The sequence below is a fragment of the Protobothrops mucrosquamatus genome, unplaced genomic scaffold (assembly GCF_001527695.2).
Source record: "Protobothrops mucrosquamatus isolate PMUCROS unplaced genomic scaffold, P.Mucros_1.0 scaffold2072, whole genome shotgun sequence".
NCBI classification, from domain to species: domain Eukaryota; kingdom Metazoa; phylum Chordata; class Lepidosauria; order Squamata; family Viperidae; genus Protobothrops; species Protobothrops mucrosquamatus.
The window spans coordinates 103,167-127,698 of NW_015388177.1; the positions used below are offsets into that span (position 1 = coordinate 103,167).

At 37.2% G+C, this 24,532-nt stretch overlaps 1 protein-coding gene across 1 annotated transcript in view; it reads right to left on the minus strand.

The window, feature by feature from the left end:
- Nucleotides 1-7,246, minus strand: part of LOC114923132 (microtubule-associated tumor suppressor candidate 2-like) — a gene marked incomplete at its 3' end in the record, with an annotated part of 102,767 nt that extends 95,521 nt beyond the window's left edge. Inside the window, exon 1 of the mRNA XM_029285687.1 lies at nt 4,991-7,246. Coding sequence (XP_029141520.1) covers nt 4,991-7,237 — 2,247 coding nt within the window. The remainder of the gene's footprint in view (nt 1-4,990) is intronic.
- Nucleotides 7,247-24,532: the final 17,286 nt, after the last annotated feature.

Here is a 24,532-nt window from a genome sequence, read left to right on the forward strand (position 1 = left end):
TGAGGAGGAGGATCCAGTTGATCCGGCTCTTAAGCCTAGCAACCTATTATCAGTTAAGAGCAAAGGAAGTCAAGCATTGCACTTGAAAGGAAGAAGTGTGACACAGCCAGTTAGTCAAGAAAATAGGGTTATATAAAAGAGATGATTTTTAGAATGGGCTCTTTGTGGCGAATAATTTTTTAATTTCCTATCTGTGTCTGGTCTGTGCTTGGATTACCTGGGACATGAGACTGGATGTGGACTATTCTTAGATTGTCCTAATCTTGAATTTGTCTCTCTGACCTCATTTGCTGAAAGTAAGATCTCATGCCTGTTTTCTATGCAGAATGCTTTTACTGTAGTTTGTTCTACATTTTGTATTACCGTGGTGAAAGATTTATAACTACAATAAATGCTTGAGTTTGTTATCAGAAGTTGGCAGTGTATGTGCAACTGGCAGCAAAGAACAGTTATAGGCACTTTTTCTTATGCATTTGTTCCAGACTTCTCACTCTTCCTCTCTAAGTACTTGTGGGGGGAAGTGCAAATGAAGAAGTGGCTATTGAAGGTCTCATCACTTCCCATTATTCTGGCCACAGATAAAGGGCTGGATGTGGTTCAGATGATAATGACATGAGCACATCACAGTGAAACTACACCTATCTGTGAATGATAGGCAGTCACACAAAGAATATCAAGATATTTTACTATATGACCCCAGAGACAGTGGAAATTTTCAGCTAAGGTAGCTTCTACACTTGTATCATCCTTCAGAGCAGCAAACCTCTTAAGAACAAAAATTGTCATTTTGTGCCAGTTTCTGCCCTTACTTCTTTTCATAAAGTCCATGATGAACTTTGAGAAAAGTTGATGGAAGTACTGTCTTTAATGCTGCGAGAAAAATGTTGGAATAGAAGCCCATATTCACATATAAGTTATACTCTGGGGTAAACCTAGTATTGCAAATTGCAGGTAAATCTTTGTCTTAAAAATTATTGAATACTAAAGGGATTAATTTTGGCAGCTAACTGCCAATCAAGTTTTCAAAAGTCACTTAAATTATTGCAAGAAAAATGCCATTTGTCTAAAACTGTGGAATGGCAGTGCACTCAATTAAAGCATATCTTGATATCATAATTTGCTCCAGAATTGTTAACAGTATCCACAACTTCTGAATTACTATTACCACTAAAATATGTTTTGGATTATTCTAAATCAATTCAAACTTTTATAGACGATTAGAGAGTATTGCTAAGTTGAATATTACTTACTTGTATATACTTTGGAATAAACAGTTGGAATACACTAGAGCAGGCATGTCAAACTCGCGGCATCACATGTCGGGACTTTTTCCCCATTGCCGGCAATGGGGTGGGCACAGTTACGGCGTGACGCATCCGGCCCGCAGGCCGGCAGTTTGACATGCCTGCACTAGAGTAACAATTCAATAATTAAGGATTTTAAAGACTGTTAGGAATGTTTCTTAGAATATTGAGATTAAGACAAAATATTTTCTTTCATGATTATTGGACACTTCTGAGAATTAGAATAGAGTAGAGTAGAGTAGAGTAGAGTAGAGTAGAGTAGAGTAGAGTAGAGTAGAGTAGAGTAGAGTAGAGTAGAATAGAATAGAATAGAATAGAACTGGAAGGAGGTCTTCTAGTCCAGCCCCCTCTCAAGCAGGAGAACCTATCCATCTCAGACAGGTGATTGTCTAGTCTCTTCTTTAAAATCTCCAGTGATGGAGCGCCCACGATTTCTGGAGGCAAGCTGTTCCACTGGTTGATTGTCCTCACTGTCAGTTTCTCCTTAATTCCAGGTTGCTTCTCTCTTTCATCAGTTTCCAACCATTGTTTCTCATCCTTCCATCTGGTGCTCTGGTGAACAACGTGACCCCCTCTTCTTTGTGGCAGCCCCTCAGATATTGGAATACTGCTATCATGTCTCCCCTATTTCTTCTTTTCTTTAGACTAGCCAAACCCAAGTCCCGCAGCCGTTCTTCGTATGTTTTAGTCTCCAGGCCTTTGATCGTCTTAGTTGCTCTTCTCTGAATTTTTTCCAAACTCTCAATATCTTTTTTGTGATATGGTAACCAAAATTGGCTGCAGTATTCCACGTGTGGTCTTACTAGTGTTTTATAAAGCGATACTAATACTTTGTGTGATCTTGATTCTATGCCTATGTTTATACAACCCAGGATTTTATTAGCTTTTTTGGTTCCTGCTGCATACTGCTGGCTCATAGTCAAGTGATCGTCCACTAGGACTCCAAGATCCCTCTCACAGTTACTGTTTTTAAGCCAGGTCTTGCCCAATCTGTATTTGTACCTTTGATTTTTCCTACCTAAATGTAAAACTTTGCTTTTCTCCACATTGAAAGTCATTTTGTTGGATCTGAGGTGTTGGCTACTCCTGTCAGTTTGGTATCACCTGCAATTTGATGAGTTCCCCTTCTATTCCCTGATCTAAGTCATTTATGAAGATGTTGAAGAGTACTGGGCCTAAGCCGGAACCTTGTGGTACCCCACTGCTTACTTCTCTCCATGTGGATGTAGTGCCATTGAGGACTACTTGTTGAATACGGTTTGTCAGCCAGCTACAGATCCATCTGGTGGTGATGTTGTCTATTCCACCTTTTTCTAGCTTACCAAGGAGTAGGTTGTGGTCTACTTTATCAAATGCCTTAAGTATACTATGTCCACAGTGTTTCGCTGGTTTATTAGTTTAGTCACTTTATCAAAGAATGAAATAATATTGATTTGGCATGATCTGTTTTTAACAAACCCTTGCTGGCTACTGGTTATGACTTTGTTTGCTTCTAGTCGTTCGCAGATCTGTTTTTTTATTATCTTTTCTAGGATCTTCCCAGGTGTTGATGTTAAACTGATTGGTCTGTAGTTTCCTGGGTCCTTTTTTTCCCTTTCTTGAAGATGGGAACCACATCAGCCCTTTTCCAATCCTCAGGTACTTCTCCGGTGCTCTAGGATTTATGAAAGATGTTGTGCAATGTTTCTGAGATAACATCTGCCAGCTCTTTCAGAACTCTGAGATGTAGGTCAAGTTTCCTATTACTATTGCGGTATGCTTCCTACATACATTTGTTAACTGGTTGGCAAGGAGTTCATCTATTTCTTCTGATTGGTTGGGTGGCCTGTAATATACACCTATGGCAATGTCACTTTTTTTCTCTTTTATATTGACCCATATACATTCTGGAGAGATTTTATCTTTGATCATGTGCATTTCTGTAGATATGTGGTGTTCTCTTACCTATAGTGCAACTCTCCGTCCTGTTTTGTAGACCTGTTTCTTTTGAACAATTTGTATCCATCCATCAGTCCATTCCATTCATGGGTTTCATCCCACCAGGTTTCTGTTATGCCAACTATGTCAAAGCCTCCTTCATGTACTATTGCTTCTAGTTCACCCTGTTTGTTCCCCAACGTTTGAGCGTTTGTATATAATCATTTAAGACTTTTATGCCGCATCTCCTGATTGTTTTTGAGTTTTTCTTTTTTATCATCACTGCCTACCTCATTGTTTTCTTGGGATTTGTGATTAGTTTTGGATTCTAGAGATTCTAGAGATTGGTCACCCTTCCCCCTCAGTTTTAGTTTAAAGCCCTCCTGATGAGTTGGGGCAGTCTTTTTCCAAGTACATTTTTGCCTGTTTTCGTGAAGTGTAGCCCACTCCTTGCCAAGAGTCCTTTGCGTGGAAAAAAGTTTTCTTGGCAATACCAACCCTTTAGCCAATGGTTTATTTCTAAAATTCTTTTCCCCCTCAATGGGTGTTGGCCTTTCATTGGGAGTACTGATGAGAACACTACTTGTGCTCCTAGCTTCTTAACTTTATTGCCTAGTTGTTTGTAATCTCTCACTATTGTGCTCAGGTTGTTTGTTGTGCTGTTCGTCCCAATGTGGAGGAGGAGAAAGGGGTATAACAGCAGTAACATTCACAGTTTATATAATTTTGACTCTCCTTATACTCTCCCCCAACAGATGCCACTGCAGAGTGTGTAAATAATTTTGCTGGGATATAAAATGTCTGATAATAAAACCAGGGGCTACAAGATCTAGGCTGCAAAATATGAACATCCCCTAGATGGCTCAAAACAGTGAGAATACACTGTGCCCCTCTGCTGTCATCTAGTGGTTATACAGATGTTTGCAGTTAAATATGTTTGTTCTGAATCCCACTATTTCCTGTCAGAATATCTGAAACGGTTTTGCGTTTGATTTTATTCAAATTGTTTGAGTTTCTTTCAGCTGGACTACAGCTGACCCAAAACAGGTTAACCAAACTTTCAGCAATGCAGTAGCGTGTATCAAATGTGAAACAAATGTCTCTTTCTATTTTATGTACATTCTGCATTGTTAGGACATTTCAATGTCCTGGGCACTATGTTAGATAAGTTAAATCAACATAAAAAATAGTAGACAGTGGATTTAGCAAACCGTTTTTGATGGCAGCTTGAGACCATTAGTTTTAAAAGCTAATGCCAAAGCTTTGATTTAAATTCAAAAACAGTTGGCAGTTGGAGAAAGAGATACAGATTGAACCAGTCAAGTGGAGCTAAGCCTGCTGGTGAATTGCTGTAAATAATTTTTGAATATAGAGTCATTTCAATCTTTTTTTAATGTTTTTTTTTACAATTTTAAAACTGCTTTTCAAAGCAAGAGAATTTTCCAGCCATGTTTACATCAGTGCTACAGCAGGTGTTGTTTTTGTATTGTAAAATCAAATATCTCAGCCTTGAATTTTGTGACAATTTTCCTAAAAGGAAACAGATGAATAAAGAAACATGAGATGATAAAGAATATTTCTTTCACCATACTTACCCAATATGTTCAGTTTCTTTCCCATGCCAGTGTAATTCTATCTACTTTTTCAAGAAAAAAAATCTACAGATATTAAAATCGAATATTTGAAAGATTATCACACATCTTAACAGATTCACATTTATTTCACTTCAATAGCCTGGGTATTTTAAAAAAAGGGAGAAAAAAGCTTACCTCATGGAAAAACCTTTCACCCATCTGGCTAAACTGATGGTCTGAGGATTTAATGCCAGATACTACAAATCCAGAACTATACATCTGAGGCTTCTGAAAGTCAGTTTTAAATTTTTCGTAGAAAACATTGCCTGGTTTAATATCTCCATCATTGAACATTTTCTGTTCAGTTGCCACTGGCAACCCACAAGCAGGGGGCATGCAAGACAATCCAGACTGATCAAGCTGGCTGATTGCCTGAGGGTTCCTTCTAATGTAAGTTATTATTTTAGGCCTCACATGTTTGGGCTTGGGGATGGCTGGAGTTTCAACCTTATCTTCATGCCTCTCCATATCCTCGTTCTCACCATTATAAGTGGCTGGTTGGGGCCCCTTGGAATTTATAAGGATAGGCTTAGGGATCGCACTGTTACATGTAGCTTTATTAGGCACTTTAGGGGATAGGCTAAATAACTGGGTGCTGTCAGTGGGAGGTCGGGTTGCAGAAGATGGCAGCTTGTCAACATGAAGCACACAAAGTTCCTTCAAACTGCTGTTTGACGCTGTGATGTGGCTACTGGCATTCACAGTTGTAGAAGGGCGCAAAGGAGTTGGGGGACATAAAAAAGTTTCACTTTGTGCTATTATTTTACAGCTTTCCAGTGCATTACTTGAATGCTCTTTCGTTTCATTAACTGTCTTCTTGCTCTGAACTGAAAAATGTCTGGTTTCTAAATTACTGTTCTCAATGTTACAATTTACGGAGATATTTTCTGTATTTTGTGGTTTGGGATCTTTCAAATCAGATTGGACAATTATAGCATCTTCACTGGGTCCTTTGACTAGAATCTGCTTATTTTCATAGTTATTCAGATGTTTGCTGTCTGTCACATTAACACTATCCATAAAAGACACATGCCCATTAACTGCTGGAATACAACTTGTGCTAGCAATGTATAGGTTTTCATTCCCTGTTGATGTCAATCTATCAACATGTATAGTATCATCACCAGGAGCTGAAACAGAATCTTCCTTTTTTACAGCTCTATATTCCTCGTTCACTTTGCTTGCTGCCTTGCTGTTACTATTTCCTTTTCTTAAATCTGGAGAGCCATTGTCACTTATCAGACTTTCATTAATAGAGTCAAATCCTTCATTTAAAAACAGATCCTCTTTTGGCAACGGATGTAATTTGGTCTTATGTACTTGTGTCCCCATATCCTTTTGATTCTGTATCACAACATTATTTTCTTCTGCTGGACATCCAAGAAATTCAAATAACATAACCTTGTTCATTTTCTGCTCACCTACACGCTTTGACTGTGAGGACAAAGGACACTTCACCTCCCCTTTTCCTCTCTTACCACTCTGATGGTCAATTTGTGCTTCTGGTTTCCAAATTTCATTGGATTTAATGGTTAAATGGAGATCAACAACAGCATGGTGTGGAGGGTCTTGTTTGTTGGCATTTGGTACATTATCCACACCTGATTGTATGGCTGGGGCACTTGCTCTTTCCATTTCTGAGGTAGATGAATATTTAGGGTAATGTACAATGTTTCCTTCAGAGACACCATCAGTTGGATGGAACACCATGCCTAGAAAATGGTCTGCTGATGTTTTCTGAGATTTTTCCATGTCCCCACTCAAATGATTGATGGAAGTATTGATGGAATCCAAGGATACAGAAAGCAAGCGTTTACCTGATACACGGCCAACAAATTCTTTTTCGGTTTTAGCCATAAGTTTTCTTGATCTCCCCAAAGAAAGGCGTTTTATTCCTTCTGGCTCAATCCTTCTAAGTGCTTTTTCCTTTGAAACATCCTGAATAAGGTCAGCATCACTTTTTGAAAGTACTACTGAAAGGTTATCACTTGCCTTGATCCTCAGATTGGACAAACTGTGTCCTCGGCTAATGGTGACTAGCTTTGAAGTGTCCTTAAGCCCTTCAGGCCTACAATCTGCATGCAATTTCTTGCTGATGGTAGAAGACAGTATAAAGTCTGATTCACCAGTAGAGCCCTGAAGGTTGTTCCTCTCACAGTCTAAATGTCTGTTGGTTTTTTGCTTACTGGTGTGTAAGCAAGCAGATTCTCCTGAAATATTGCTTGTCCTTATTGCTGTTCCAGGGGTTCTGACATCTGACGTGATTTGATTGGCATTTGTGTCTCCTACAGACACCATGTGTTCATTGTTATTTTTCATCTCATTTCTGTTGGTCTGTAACAGATTGTAACATGACTTGTTGGGAATTAATGGTGCACTCATTTTCAGATTTTGAGTGGCCACGTCTTCCACAGCCTTACCGAAAGGAAATGGTATCTGTGCCAGCCACTATCTGAGCATGCTTTTCTTAAGGGGACTGAAGTCATAAATATATCAACCAAAACTTTTCTTTTTTAGGCCAGTCAAGTCCCTTGTCAATCACATGACTCAGTCATTATTAGATCAGAATGTAAAGCAAAATAATTCCCACAAATAAAGATTCAATAAGTGCAAAAGACATCCATTGGAGCAACTCTAAAAATGCAAGAATCCATGGAATCTGTAACAGAAAAAAAAATCAGAATTATTTCTGTTTACACCATCTGAGAACTAGAAGTCTACACCAGAATAAAGTTGCTATTAACTGACAGTATTCTCTCATTACTTTTCAACAGACCAATACACATGGCAAATTTCACTTTCTTTAGCCAATTTTGCAAAGCAAAATTACTAAAAGAGCAATAAACGGTGGTGGCTAAGAGTATGTATTGTAAGCAAGAGAGACTGAGTGGAAGTCTTAACCTAATATTCAATTCACCAAATATTAGACAAGATTGTTTCAATATTCCTTTTAGTCCCTGTTTATAACAAAGAAATGTTCCTTCCAATAGGAATCTGGAACAACAGTGGAGATGAGCAGTTGCCCACATAGATTTTTTGTGGATTTCCCAGAGACATAATGTTGATTATTGCATGAATCAATTGTTGATTACTGTACAATTATATATTTGTTTTTATGCTGGGGTTTTATCCTTGTAAGCTGCCCAGAGTCACCAAGAGTGAGCTGGGCAGCAATATAAATTTTCTTCATAAATAATAATAAATAAGATGCTGGACTTTGGTCTGATTCATCATGAGTCTTTCTTGTTTTTTTAAGACACGAGGAGAGTAACATGACATTTAATAGGACTGCTGCTGTTGTAAGGATTTATTAAATAATTTATGTAAAGCACATTAACCACTTTTTAAAAAGCCCATAAATGCTAAGCATTTTTGTATAGATTTTGATTCCACAATCCACAGATAATCCTAACAGACTGCATTATTTAAGGTATGTTCTTAGCAAAGTATATAGGCTGAGATGCATTATACATGTATCTAATACTTATGAAGATTAGTGAAGGTTTCACTCCTTTAATGCTTAATTAATTAAATTAAGGAAACTGAACCCAAAATAGGGGTTTAATTTAAAGTTTTTAAAAATATTTTTCCTCCATGGTTCTTTAGGATATTAATTTTAAATAAATGTTGTGAAATAAATGTTAATAATAATAATTGAACTAGCAGTATAAAGCTCCTTGGGGAAACTACATTATTACTCATTCTTTAAAAGGAACAAGAACTCCTTCAGGCTAAATAAAACTGATGAGGATAATAATATTGCCTTTTTTTGCCAACTATATTTTTTAAATAGTATTTTTTCATTTACAAGGTAAATAAAAGTATAAAAAGAACTACTTTTCCAGTGCTAAATCAATATATCCTTTTTCTGTTGTTTAACTGAACTCCTTCATTTGTGACGTGGACTGAATCTCTTCGGCTAGAAAGCAGGAGACCATGAGTTCAAGTCCCACCTTAGCCACGGAAGCCAAGTGGGTGGCCTTGGCCTCTCTTAGCCCAACTCACCTCACACAGTTGTTGTAGGAAAAATAGGAGGAGGAAGGTGTAACAGTAATAGCAGCAAAATCGGATCAATCTACGCTAGGAAATAAATCTCAGGGGCTTCTGCTCATATGCTCCATCATATGCCTCATGACAGCAGGTTCTCCACCTGATCTTGGTGTCATGAAGGAATTTTCTACAAGTGCCAATCTCTGCACTAGTAAAATTGTTTTTACATAATCAATGAGAGAGAGGGGGGGGTTGGAACATGCCTGATTAGTTTAGCTATTAGCTATTAAAATTAATGGTCTAATTATTAAGCATTAAGCATTACAACCTCCCTACGCTGAGACACAGGTGTCAATCATAGCCTTTAAAATTCTTCCAGAAGACATGTATTTTTGACAAGTGGGTCAAAGAAAATATTTGCTCATTAGCTGGTCAACTGTTCTGAAATTTTTCTTCTGAAAATCTCATCAAGGGAATTAGTGGAGTAAGATGTGTGAACATCATTTCCCAGAATTCCCTAGCCAGAAGCTTGATCATCCCTAATCCCAGTTGTGAAAGAATCATGGAGTTGGCACTTTGGGCCAAATCTTTGTACAGCTAAGGCTTTATGGGTGCTTTGGGTTTTTTTCTCACCCAAAGTAGAAATCTTTCCAGCTCTGCTTTAGGCTATGTTTTTATTTTATCAAATAAATATGGGTTGTTTAAAATATGTGTGGTTTCTCTACGTGAATGTTCCATTTTTTAGTAGATAAGATGGCATCTGTTTCAATAACCTAAGAAACTGCAGGAATTTGCCCAACCACTTTTTATACACCTCAGGTGTTAAAGGACCTTGAAGTAAAAAAAATACCAATGGAGGTCAAAAGAAAAAAGGATAAAGCTGTAATTCCCAATATCATTTCTAGTTATTTGTAATCCCCATCCAGTTTTTGAACCAGCATATTTATATTCCAGGTGTGTGTCATTTCAATGAAGACCAGAAGAATGTATGTATTGAAAATAATTGGAAGTGGACAAAATCTGAATCAAAATATCACTCCCTTAATTCTGTTTTCAGAGCTTACATAGCATAGTTCACAAATCTAAAGCTTTAATAAAGATTAACTACTGCTTTTGCAAAATGTTGGTCCAGATTTTTAATGTTGGTCAATTGTATTACACTTTAACAAACAAAAACATTGACTGTCAACTGTATAAAGCTTCACAGGGGTGTTTTGATTTGAAGACATTCACTGGAATCATCCCATCAAAGTAGATTCTTAATGTGAAGCAGGGATTTACTTCAAAGAAATACATTGAAACAGGTACTTTCAAAGTGTTTTGTAGTCCTTTGAAGTGCTGCATAAATTCAGTGATTTTTCTGTTCCTTCAGAATTTTTTACACACAATCTACAAGTTGCACATTCACTCCCATTTAGAAAGAATGCTAAAGCAGAGCTGAGCAGTGTGATGAGCACTCTGACTTTGACATGAGTAATCAGCAAATGGGGTTTACTACCTTATTAAATATTTTATTAAGCTTGGACTTTATTCGTGTCCTCATGTCTCAAATTCTTTCACAGCTTCAGTCACAAGCTTTAGATTTGTTCTGTTTTGTACTAACGGGATGCTATATATCTGTGCTGAACTTACAAACAGAACCGGGAAATCAAATTGTATAGATTGAGGTAGTCTATAGTCAGAGTACAGAATAAAAGAGTTGGAAGGGATCTTGTTGGTCTATTCCAACCCCCTGCACAAGCAGGAGACCCTATACCATTTCTGACAAGTGGCTGTCCAGTCTCTTCTTAAATGGAGTACCCACATCTTCTGAAGGCAAGCTGTTCCATTGGTTGATTGTTCTGTCAGAAAATTTCTCCTTACTTCTAGGTTGAATCTCTCAGTTTCCATCCATTGTTCCTTGTCTGGCCTTCAGGTGCTTTGGAAAATAGGTTGATCCCTTCCTCTCTGTGACAGCCCCTCAAATATTGGAACACTGCTATCGTGTCACCTCTGGTCCTTCTCTTCCTAGACTAGCCATGCCCAGTTCTTGTAACTGTTCTTCATATGTTTTAACCTCCACCCCTAATCATCTTTGTTGCACTCTTTCTAGAGACTCAGCATCTTTTTTATAGTGTGGTGACCAAAACTGGATGCAGTATTCTAGGTGTGGTCTTACTGAGGCTTTATAGAGTGGTATTAGTCAATCAAGCAGTAGTCAACTTTGTTCTCAGCATTCTGAATATCCTGCAAAATCCAGTCTGCAAAATTAGGACAGTTTATTTATCTCTTGATAAATTGGTGAATGAGTACCAGACTAACATTTACAGGAATGGCTCCAAATGTTTACTATAGCAGGTGTAAGTTTATGAGTAGTACTTTTTTCTATGCCAGTTTTTCTATGCATCTTTCTTATCATTGTAACATTGCATCCCATTGTCACAGCCATTCTGCTGCCTCTGCTAATTAATTAAATAATTAATGGACTTATAATATTGGCAAGAAGCCAAAATTCTGATGTCACTAAGTACTAAGTTCTATAGCCAATGAGCTCTTGGTACCCTGGACAACTCAATGATCAGAGAAAGCAAAGCTACATTAATCAGAATAGAGCTGGAAGGGACCTTTGAGGTCTTCTAGTCCAACCCTCTACTCAAGCAGGAGATCCTATAGGAGACCATACAAGAGCAAACTAGTGATTGTTTCTTCAATGTCATATCAATCCTGATATCCCAGAGAAGAAAATGAAAAAAAACCGGCTGAAGTTTTTGAAGTTAGAGTAAGAGAATTTCTTCAATGGCTCAGCATATTCTCTGGTTGCTGAACAGTTTAGAGGCTGTTGTGTTACCCTTGTTTAATTCTTATTATCTCTGCCTTGAAAGAGGAACATTACAGGGAGCTATTTAAAAATGCACTGCACTGAAATATTTCAAAAATGTTCAACTGAAAACTGGCAGAATAACTTCAAAACTATTTACCGCTCCCAGCAGCACCCAAAATAAACCACAACATCAAAATGGTACGTGTTACTATGTCATTGTTCATAATGCCTATATAAGTTGCATGATTTGTGTGATGAAGTTAGCATGCACGTGGTATTATTTACTTCCCCCACAAGTCCTCTAATCATTCCAGCTATTTTCATTCTCTTCCAGCAAACAATGCAGCAGCTGCAAGTATTTTGATGCTTTCCAATCATGGCTTATAGAAAATATTTTTTTATATGAGATCTCAGATGTCAAATTGCATACTTGCACCAGATCACACCTCTTTAAATCTCCCATCTGAATAAAATTACATCATAGACATTCAATGTGATAACCATTATTGAAGGCAAAGTCATGTGGGCCAGCTAAGTTAAAAGTTAGGCATATTCACAGCTATTTATTTTCCAAATTGGCTTAATAATACCAATAACAGTAAACTAAACAGAACAACAAGGCAACTTAAGATGATATACAATGGCAATAACAAATGTTTTGTAGCACAATCTATGTCTATTTAAAAGTAAGTCTTGTTGAATTCAGTGATCATTTATACATGCTTTTAAACATGAGTTGATATTAACACTAGCAAAGAGTTCTGGAGACTATATTCTACAGAAACAGCATAACTGCAGAAAAAGTTATTATAATTGTAAGAAAATCTATATTGTTCTGACCAGCCTTTTCCAGTTGGCACACATTGGCAATTTAGGAATACAGTGCCTGTCACTTAAGGACTGCATGATAATTGGCACTAAGAATAAAGAAAGTTGTAGGCCAGGCATGTCAAACTCGCGATGTCATGTGACAGTGCACGACATATTGCGACTTTTTCTCCATTGCCGGCAATGAGGTGGGCGCGGTTTCAGTATGATGCATCTGGCCCGCGGGCCGGCAGTTTGACATGCCTGTTGTAGGCCAATATATTTGAAAAACACCTGCTTGGAGAAGATAGCTATACATTTAAAGAGACCAGCAGCATCCATCATGGATCTTAGACACTGTGGGAGAAGCCAATAATTTTGGCAGTAACTTCTACAATCCCAGTTCTGGATGAGCAAAAGCAGATTTGCACCATACATATTTTGTGATGTAGAAATGCTGTACATAGATGAAGATGTCATGACATCACACAATTGTTACAACTCTCACACTGAAGGGTTTGTAACTGCATCACATCCCACAGAAACACTACAACACAGCAAACCAGTCAATGTTATTAATTTAGGAAATAATTAGCCCCTAAGAAGTCTTTTCATGGCATTTCACCAGATGGCCAGGGAAGGCAGTTAGCTAAAATCAAGCTGGTTCAGCACCTAAGGAAATGTCAAATAGTTACAATTTGTGCTGTCCTGTGTAAGACAAGTAACATGAATCTTAAATGTGCTGCATTGGCTCCCAGTGCAAGATCCCTAACTATATTACTTTCGTTTTCCATTTGAGTTTTAACTCAGGCTGTACTTTTTCCACATAGGGCAATATACTGTATAAGATTGGTAGCCCATGAGATTCAGATATCCAGGGATGTCTATGTTCCATAACTTATGAAGAAACAGAGCATAACCAAGAAATTGGAATGCAACAAATTCAAAGCTAAATGAATGAATTCTTTACATATCTATGGTCATTAATCAGTGTGATTTCTGACAAATCTTCACCTCCCGCAACTTTTCATTCTCCATCACGATTTAACATCCATTTCTTACATACTGTATGGAATGTAAGTATATCTTTACTTGGTTGGCCTATGACTGGTCTATGTTGGTTTATGACTGAGGAGTCAGTGAAACTTTCCCTTTTAATCTAATGTATCTCACAGGAAATACATCTACATTCTCACTTTTAAAAAATACCCTTTCTGGGTATAACAATACATCACAAGAGACTTCTATATTGGCCAAAATAAAAAAAAATCAACTCTTTTGATTAGCCTAGTGACAAAAAAAGAGAAAGAAAAATTCAGTCCAACTTTAAATATGCATACATTTTTTTATTTTTTTTTTGCAAACCAGTTGGTACATTTGTACACTTGTCATTTATCACGCCTAACTTGGGAAGGCAGTGGGGAAAAACACCACTCCGGTCAATTGGTTTCACACATTAGAAATCTTAAATAGCTTTCTAGATATATTACTATTCTGAATGACCCGATGGAAATTATGGAAATTAGCATGTTACAGCTGACACTCAGGATTGCGGCAATGCTATTTCCCGTTAATTAATTTCCATGAACTAAAATAGAAAGATTTTGAAAGTATTGTGACTGTCAACTCAAGGTCAGTTATGAGAAGAGCTCATACCAGTCAATCAGATGGGTAACCCAATTCAGTTATGCGCAACTTAACCTTGAAACCTTCTACCAATTAAAATAATGAATAACGTCCTCTCTGTCAGCACCAAACCTCAACCTGCTTATATATAAACAATGATACATTCATTACTTGCTACCCAATATCTGTCCTAATACCTAGAATCTTTGAATTGAAGCATAATTAAAGTCCATTTATGCCAATAAATCTAACTCTGTGCTAAGTGAAGGAATCTAAATAAAGCCTTCATTAGAGAAGGCTTCTAATTTTAACACATCTAAAACAAGAGAACCCTCAACTCTGTGGGTAATGGGCTCTACAGTCAACCTTCTCCTACTATTTCTTCCCCTTTTACTCAGAATCTGACTTCCTTAATTGTCCCAAAGATGTTTTTTTCAAAGGGCAACTGGACTTTCTTTGTTTTCTCTTGAAAACATTTTGCTTCTCATCCAAGAAGCTTCTTCAGTTCTGAACTGAAGAAGCTTCTTGGACACTAATAATAATAATAATTCTGGGCTCCAGCACGAGTCCAAGAGCTTGAAAGACTAAACCTCTGGCCACAGTGACCGACCCAGATTGGTTTCAGTAACATTATCCTGGGACACATATATTCACCTTCATTCGGTACTATAACTTTCTGTGATCTTGACCTCTACTGATGTAGGTGAAAACTGCACTGGCTCTTTGAGGTACAACACACATTGTTGGGTCATGCTTAACCTGTGGTCTACCAAGATCCTTTGCAAGTACAAATGCTAAATCTGGCACAGCTTATCTTGTACTTGTGTTTAGGATTATCCTGCCTAAGGCAGAATTTTACATGTCTCACAATTGAACTACATTTTGTGGGATAGGCCCAGTGCTCAACTCTATCATGAACATTATGAATCTTGAGCCTGTTTTCTGGAGTGTTAGCAATCCCCTCTCCAGTTTTATGTCATTCACACCTTCTATTTCTTATCATTTAGGCCATGTTAGAAGGTACTAGTTTCAGGATCAAATCCTGAGGTACCCCTTCCCATATACTCCCTCTATGTGGACATAGACCTATTAAAGGCCTAACTCTAGCTACAGTTGTTCAACCAGTCATGAATATTTCTGGTAGTGGAACCATCCATCTCACATGGTTCCAATTTATTAAGAGGAGTTTGTGGTCTATTTCATTAGCTGACTTACAGAAATCTAAGTACATTGTATCCACAACATTCCCTTGCTCCACTAATCTAGTCACATTGTCAAAGAAACCAGTTAGGACTTGTCTGGCATGACCTGTTTTAACAACTCTGTGCTTCTGGTAATTACTGTTTGTTTCTAAGTGCTTGCAAACTCATTGGATTTACTCCTGTACTGATGTCACACTGGCTAGTAGTTTCCTGGAATCACTTTTCCTATTTTTTAAAATATTGGAACAGCATTGGCTCTTGTCTAGTCTTATGGTACTTCCTTTGGGCATCAAGATTTCTCAAAGATTTCAATCAGTGGCTCTCTGCTAACACACTAGTTCCTTTAACATCCTGGAATATAACCTGTCTAGTCCAGGGAACTTGACTTGATTGAGAGCAATTAACTGTTTTCTCATCAAATCCTTACATATTTTGATCTACATTTCTCTTCTTCTCCCATAGTGCTTCTTCTGACAAGTCAAACTGTGTGTGTCAAGGCAAATACAATATAGGAATTAAGCAGTTCTGCTTTCTTCCTGTTGCCCATCTCCATCTTGCCATCTTTTCCAACCAGTGAGCCAGCTTTTTCCTTGACTTTCCTTGACTTTCTTCTTGTTCTAGACTAACAAGGAACATTTCTTTATGATCATATCTTCATTTAACAATGCCAACCTTTCCCGATTCCTTCAGTATCTATTCAAAAATTAGTTTCCACTTTCTATTATTTTTAATCCCCTGATCATATTGGATCGTCTTCTCTGAACTTGTTCAAAGTTATCTGAATTCTTCTTAAAGATTAGATACAACACTTAGAGTCTAACCAAAATTGAATAAAATGAATCAATTTTAATTCATATGGAATGTGGAAATAGGGGCAAATGTCTGTAATTTTCAAAATCTTGAATTCGGTAACTCAGAATTCACATTTCAGTTTACATGAATTCTAAATGAACATGCTCCCTTCTTTACTTTTACCTATATTCTAAACTATAGTAATAAGTGAAGACTCCTTTCATATTTAAAAAGCCAATATATCTGCTGGATCATCATAATGCAAGAATGCATTAATGCATCTATTGCAATATCATTTATTAATATCCTGACATACATTTGTACTCCCTGGTGCAATTGAACCAAAATTGCATTAATTATACCAAACTACTTTAGGCATTTAGAGTAAGACATCCAGTGAAGCCTAACAAGCACATTCATATCATTTGTCAGTTTTATAGTCAGCACGCTGCATATATTGGGGAAAGGTGCTAAAAACTAAAAGCAGTTGTCTTCATTGGACTTCGGAGATGAACTACTATTATAGTACAATATGATGTAGATTGTTTTGTCTCAAATTCAGTTGCAAAGCAATGACAAATGAATAATCTGGAAAAACTCTTGTATGCCAATCTCAGAATTATCTGGTAATTGCACAGTGAATATCAAAGTGATGTGAGAGATGAATCTGCAAAGGTTGCAAATGCCAATGTTCAAACATAACACTAAATCATTGCAAATTTTAAAAACAGCATATAACCACCAACAACCCAAAAATACAAATGCATTCCAAATATAGACTATCTAATCCAGGACAAATTTCTCAACAAACATTACTTATTGGTATCATTCATTTGCATTTCTGGAAACCCAAACTGTTGTCTGGCAGAAAAACTTGAAAACAGAAAAATGGATAGTTTCCTCACTCTTGTACTGAAGTCCCACCATTTATTACTAGCTGAGGCAGACTTCAGTAACTGATTGAATCCCCATTATAATCTTTTAAACAAACAATACTCAAAACCCCTTTTATTTGGCAGAGTCTCCTTGAACTGAAAATTGCAGTTTGAAAATAATTTCTTTCATTTGTACTTCAATAAAGCAATTAACAATCCAGTAAAAAAGAACTATATTGTTTTAAAGCTGTGAGTGTCTATTGTGTCAATAGCCACAATCATCAGAAATGACTGGCCAAAAATGAATGTAAAAATGATGTAGTAATGGGATTAATTTTTTTTCTTGTGAATTTGCTCATTTATACATTGTTTATCTTTTGGCTATTACTTTAAGAACTGAAATTTGAAATAAGTACCTCTACTGTACAGGGAGATGGTTAAATTAGAGGTGATCTTTCAGATTGTTAAATCTGGTTTGAGATTGGAGGGTATCTTTGTCCAAATACATGCTTCTGAAAATGTACTCCTAGCAAAAGTGAAATTTGCTTATGAAAACAAATGGCTCCTGTATTTCTAATAGTCAATGGAAAACCTCTAAAGTACATTAACATTGTACAATGGCATAATTACATAACTCAATTGCTCAAAAAAGAAAGTCCTGGAGCTTGTCCACCCATTTCCCATCTATTAGTTAGATTTTATAGAAGACAGTCCTCTGTTTAAAGGCATCCTTTAACGTTCACCAGGACAACAGACTGGATTGGCATAGAACTCACAACTTGGGGCTTCCAGTTAGGCGTCGCGGCGTGATGCACGCAGCAAGAGAGGGCTCCGTCTTCCATGTTCGATTTAACCCCATTGAGGACCCTAAAAAGGGTTGAAAGTCGCCCCGGAGAGGTGACAAAGGAAGGGACCATCGTTGATCACAGAGGAGTGGCATCCCTTCCATTTGATCCGAGGAAGCCCTCCAAACCAGTGGGGAAAGATTGGCCACATTTGTGTGGCCAGTCAGAAGCTGTTGACCATGAAGAAAATAAGCACTAACGAGCAACTTTTGAGCAACATGAATGGAACTGGGTGAGACTTTATCCTCTCTTTATGACTTTAAGACTTTTTCCTGGAAAAATGCCGAAAGCAAAGAATCCCTCCTGATGAGAGAGGGAAGAGGAATTTCCACCTCATTCCCTCAGGAAAAGAAAAGCGGCAAACTAATTGCTTGGGGGAAAATAGAAAACTCACTTGGATATAATTTATCTCCCCAGATTTCCAATTAAATAATAGCTATTTCTCAATACATACAATTTGGCATATGCAAATGTTAGCTAAGTCTATTTCCTCTTTGGGTCTCAGGTTTGAAAGTTGATAACCCTAACATGGTTATAGTTTATTTTATATAGTATATCTATACTCTCTATCAATATATTTGGTACATAGAAGTAAGAGAAAAATAGGCATGTATTGCTAGCTTGATAGATTCTTGCATGCATGTTTTGATTGGAAATGAAAACTGAAGTTCAATTTGACAAGGAAACAGAGCAGGAACTTCTTCCAGTCATTATAGATAGAATACTATCCAATATTATTGCTCTCAAGAGCCAGTTAATAGTTAAAGCACTGGGCCAAAAACCAGGATACCATGAATTCTAGTCCTGCCTTATGCACAAAGCCAATGGGTGATTTTGGGCAATCATTCTCTCTCAGTGTTAGGAAGGAGGCAATGGCAACCCACTGTCAAAAATAAAAATTGTTATTGCCAGGAGTCAATAGTTCCCTGAAGGAAAAAGAAAAGATTACTGCTCTCATATCTCCAATCTGAGATCCAGAAAGACTCTTCTGCAGAACCTTGCAAAGTTACCAAGACCTTTAACAGATCAGCTGTCTAAAATAAAAAGAACAGGTAGAAAAGAGGTCATTTGACATCTTATTAATCTAAAGTGTATTTCCCTACTATCTGGAAAACTAAGGCTTTTAAAAACTAGGGTTGCCAGTAAAAGAAGACACCAATACTGAAAATGATTCTTACTAATACCTAAATACAGTTTGATTGTTTTTTTTGACAAAAGCTTTCCATTCAGAATGCCCCTGTTGGCAGAGAGGAGAGAAGGCAATGTCCCTCCATCATTCTGGAGGATCCCACAAACTCCCAAAGCAGTTATTGGAAACAGGGATTTAGGGGGGGAATTAGTGAAGGAAGAAACCTTATTCTGCCAACAGAAAAGCTGCATAGATTGAAGAAGACTTTCTCTTAGCGGAAAGAATGCACCCAATGCAAGCCATGGACTTTCGACCCAGCAATAAAGATATTTTTAAGACTCCATACTTTACATTGGTCTTCCTTCTCTAGTTTTAGTAGGTCAAGTATGAAGCATGGAGTTTCTATTTTCCTAATAACAATTTCTCTCCTAAATCAACAAATTTAGAGTTGGATACGAGTGAAATGTGATTGAAATGGGAAGGCATTGTTTCTCACATTTTCTCTGCAGCTTATTTTTTCTCATTAAATACAGGTTATCAAAAGCCTATGGGGTAAGAATGGTATGAATGGGTCTCTGAAAATATCATTATAACATGAAATTGATCTGCTGAGATGAAGGACCACTTAGATTGCTGCGTATGAACCTCCATTACAGGACTGGTTAGAATCATAATAAGCCTGAACTAAATTCCATTCCAACCTGTAGCTCTGCAAATAAAAAGATTTTCAGGGAATCACTGTTTCATTATTAGAGCAGACATGACAGTCAACCAGGGGTGGGGGGGCAGGGGGGCACCTGATTTGAAAGAGAAAAGGTGTTTTGGAGTAGGCATGGGCACATGCATGATATTTGTCAGTAAAGTCCAATAAATCTAACTCTATACTAAGCGAAGGAATCTAAAAAAAGTCTTCATTAGAGAAGGCTTCTAACTTCAACACATCTAAAATATGAGAATGCATGATATCTGTCAGCAATTCTTTCAATCAAACATGTCCCAGGATAAAATGCAGTTGCTTTAAGATGTTAATGACAGGCTGTGCTTCCATAAGCTCTAGTGCACTTTTTTCCCCTTCAAATCCAAAGAGCTGCACAGCCAGTTAATTAGCATATGGATATATTCAGAGGAGTGATATGATGTGGCAGTTTTCCTCATCCTAACTAGCTTGGAAAGAGAGAGGAGACCTTCAGATGCTACATCCACATTAGGCTTTATTACGAAAGTCAGTAAGTTTTAAACCAAGACTTAATTTTGCAAAAGGACTTCAGAATATCTTGGTCTAAACTAAGGAGTCATTTCATTCTACTCAAGTTCAGACTAAACTCCCATTCACAGAGAAAAAGACAAGCATTTTTTCCAAACAATTTATCTTTTAATAAGGAACAGTTGTCTCAGTTTCCTAATTATGTATAGGCATAAAATGTAATTGCTATTGGTGGGGTTTCAGCTTCCATTTTGGAAAATAATACATAGCATTATATAATACATGTGAGATTGTTTTGCATCAATGTTATGTATATAAATAGGCCATATATGCATAATCATTATGTCCTTTTAAGGATTAAGCTACAAATGTATCCCTATTCACATTAAAATGCATATTAGACATTGTTATTTCCTTCAAATAGTCATGTGCCCAGAACATAAATAAATATATTTCAATTTAAGAGGGTGGCTAATTGGTTAGGAGTTAGATACTGAATGATCTGGAAGAAAAATTAGCTTAACTTCCAAATACTTTATTCCTGATACAGTTATATAAAGACTGATTTCAGGATTATCTATACAGCTACACACACACACACACACACACACACACACACACACACACACACCACATGTGTATGCAAGGAAGATATGCATACATATGCTCATTCTGAAATAAAAATGTTCATATGCAACACACTTTCGTTTTCTTTCCCTCTGAGTGACAGTTAAGTAGAATAGTGCTGGCCCTTCAGTATTTTATTTAGATAGCAATCATTAGACACCACTATATTAGTAGACCTAACAGCATTTGCAGTTTTGGTAAGATAGTGATTCCCTGAAGCACTGTAGAATTTAAGACATTATAAAGGCTCACCAGGGAAATATTAGGCTTAATTAGAAACAGTCAGCTTTGACTGGAATCTCATTTATATCAGGGAATATCAAGAACAACTTAACTGCTACCATTAAATCCACAGCTTCACCTGAGTAATTGAAGGCAGCATCTTAATCCTGCTCATGTATTTGACTTAGGAAAAGATTTTCTTATTTCTCCCGAATAATTCATTTCAGCTTATTCACAGCAGTTATTACTAGTCACTAAAACACTGCTTAATTGGTTTCTTGGCTTAAAATGTCTCTGTTTTATTGTAAATAGGGCATACATAATTTGTAGCACAGTCCGATGCATGTTTATTCAGAAGCCTATTGAGACAAGCGGAAGTTAACCCTAAGTTAGCATTGTAAGGATGAATTTCTAATTTATTATTAGTTTGCCCAAATGTTTAAGGTTTCATGCTAGTTTTATTTTCCACTGGCAAAGAAAGCTTTTCACAACCCATCCTCAACTTGTCCCTTTGCACAAATCTACTCAATCAGCAAATCATAATAGTGTCCCACATGTGGAACACCCTCCATTGCTCAGGTTATTTGTTTCTTTAGTGATTAATTTATAATTTTCATATGCCTCCCTAATCTTGCAGGATGCTAAACAGTGAAGAGAAAAAAGTGGCAGCATATACTGTACACGATATAACAATTCCTTTGGACATTAATTAGAGCTAACTCAATGATCATCCACTATCACCTGGAACATTTTCCAGAAATGTTACAAAACTGATTTCATTTTTCTAATTTAGGAAAATCCGAATATGGTACAGTATACATTATTTCATTAGTTCTTTTGCTAGGAGTCTGTTCATTTCGACAATATACAAACTGCACACAAACTAGCCCCCCCACACACACACGTGGCCTGCAGAACCATAGAAACACTTTCTCTGTTAGTCCTCTTGCGTGGATAGTGGGAAATAGGACATTATTTCCAAAACTTGAACAAGATAAGAAAAAAACCATCCCCGTCCCCATATGCAGGCTTGTTGTTGTTGTTGCTTTTTTGCTTTTCTGTTACTAATAACAGCAAGAAAACACAATGATTCTATAGGTTATCCTCCAATGATGGTCATTCAAAGTTATAATGGACCCATCCCATTGGGTATAGTTCCAAAGTTCCAATGGCTGCCCCCTCTCCAAAGACACGGTGGCTTCATGTTGGGCACTAGGCAAACAACCCACATTTATGTCTGTTCACAGCATCCTGGTGTATTGTTACCATATTCTTCTACTTTTTGCTGAAAATCAGAATTTATTTTTGGTTTTTGGCAAAAGTGACCCATAGCAAACAATAGGTTTGCTTTATGGCCATGGCATTCATTTTACAACCTCTGAAAAAAGGTCCTAAGATCAACTATCATGGGCAGGCTCCATTACAGTCATATGTCAAGAACTACCTGAAATGATCTAGAAAACGTTAATGATCACCAGTCCTTGCTAGCTTATAGATTCTCTTCGTCCCAAGCTCCCTCCCTGATGAAGTGAAGATATATTTATTGATGTCTGTGGGTGTGAGTATACATGTGTGTGCATGTGCACAATTGCAGTCCCAGCCACACTACCTATTGTTTCATTTGTTCTTAAAGACAAGCATGTTATTCACCCTTGTTATTACAGTACAACATTTTTACTTGATCTAAACTCTTGAAAGACATTCTTATCCAATGAATTGTTGTCCCATAAAACTCCTTTATTTAGTTGATCCTGGAGAACTGCAATTTAAATGAAACTTTGCCTATCCAAAGTAGAGACTATGAAATGCAACATTTCCAACAACTCTAAGTTTGCAGTGGGATAACCCGGGAAGATAATAACAACGTAATGCTGCTAGAAATTATAATAGAAAACCAATTAAACTTGGTCCAGGTAAAAGTTATATCCTCAAGCAATCACAACACATTCTTCCTGCCTCTCCTTTGAGATAGTTTTCACAGCACAGATGCTCCCTGCAGGAAATGATGATTGTCCAAAATAAGCAAGACAGCAGGGTCTCGCTTTTCAACTTAAGGTATTCATTTCCTTGGCTTCTATCTTCCATTGCCAATAACACATCTGACAACTTATCTCCCTTCTATATGCTTCTTTTATTTCATTATTCTTTATTCACTAAAATAGTCCTTCTTTTAAACAGATGTAGATACAGCATATGAGACCATCCCAAACAAAGTGTTATATCAGACCACCCTAGCCTACCATTTTCCCTTTGTCTTCTCTATAAAAACAAACAAACGTGCATACAGCATATGTAGATATATATCTCTCTCATCCTATTCCCTTTTGGCATAAGAATGCTGGATAAAATGCAGGAAGGCAAAGGCAAAGAAGGCAAAGAAATAAAGAACATTAGATTTTTTTTAATTAAAAAAAGAAACTAAAGCTAGTTTGCAAAAATTCTGTTTTCCATATTTATCTATCCATAAAAGCACCCTAGCTTCCACCACATGTATATTACACTTCATATATTGCCTTTTACTTTTAAATTCCCTGTCTCTCTCTCTCTCTCTCCTTTTTCCAAAATCTTCATCCATTCTAACAATTATTTTCTTGGTAATCTCCTTACTATCAACCCATTCACTCTTCCTTTAAATATTTTTGTCTGCCCGTGGTCATTCTGTTTTTTCTGTTTAGGTAAGGAAATATGTCTGGAACAATGATCCAGTAGGGTTATTGTCTAGCTCTTTTCTAAAACTAAGCAGGACTGTGAGTAAAACAGGTCACTCATACTCTGGTCATCTCCCAGTTGGACTACTGTAACACACTCTACATAGGGCTACCCTTGAAAAGTATCTGGAAGATTCAACTGGTGCAGAATGCAGCCACATGAGTCATACTGAGTGCCCAAAGAAGGGCACATATAACACCTCTGCTCTGCAAACTACACTGGGTACCACTTTGCTTCCAGGTCCAATTCAAGGTGTTGGTCATCATCTATAAAGCCCTATATGGCATAGGGTCAGGTTACCAATGGAACCAACTTCACTGCATCACAGCAGCCCATCCGACTCTGTCAGGTAGGGAAGGCATGCTACAGATGCAATCAGTCACAATTTCAACTGGCGGGGTCTAGGAAGAGAGCCTTTTCTGATGCTGCACCTGCATTGTGGAACATCTTGCCCCACAGAGGTGAGGAAAGCCCTCAATGTATTGGTGTTCTGCAAGGGGGTTAAAACTTGACTCTGTAGCTTGGCATGGAGGACACAAGGGCTTCACATAACCATGGGGTTGGTTGGCCTCATGAGAAACCTTCCCTCTGCCTGTATTAACAATTGCTAGCCTCCCCATCTTGGAATTCACCATCTTTTGTAATTTTATAATATTGTTTTATATTTTTAAAAAGTTTTTATCTTATTTTTTCTGTTTTTAATGGTTAATTTTATAGATTAAATTGTACACTGCCCAGAGCCTGTCTTTAAGGGAGATGGGCAATTAAGAAGTGTGAGATATACATACATACATACATACATACATACATACGTAAGGAAAACAAGAAGACATTTTTCTTCTTAAAACT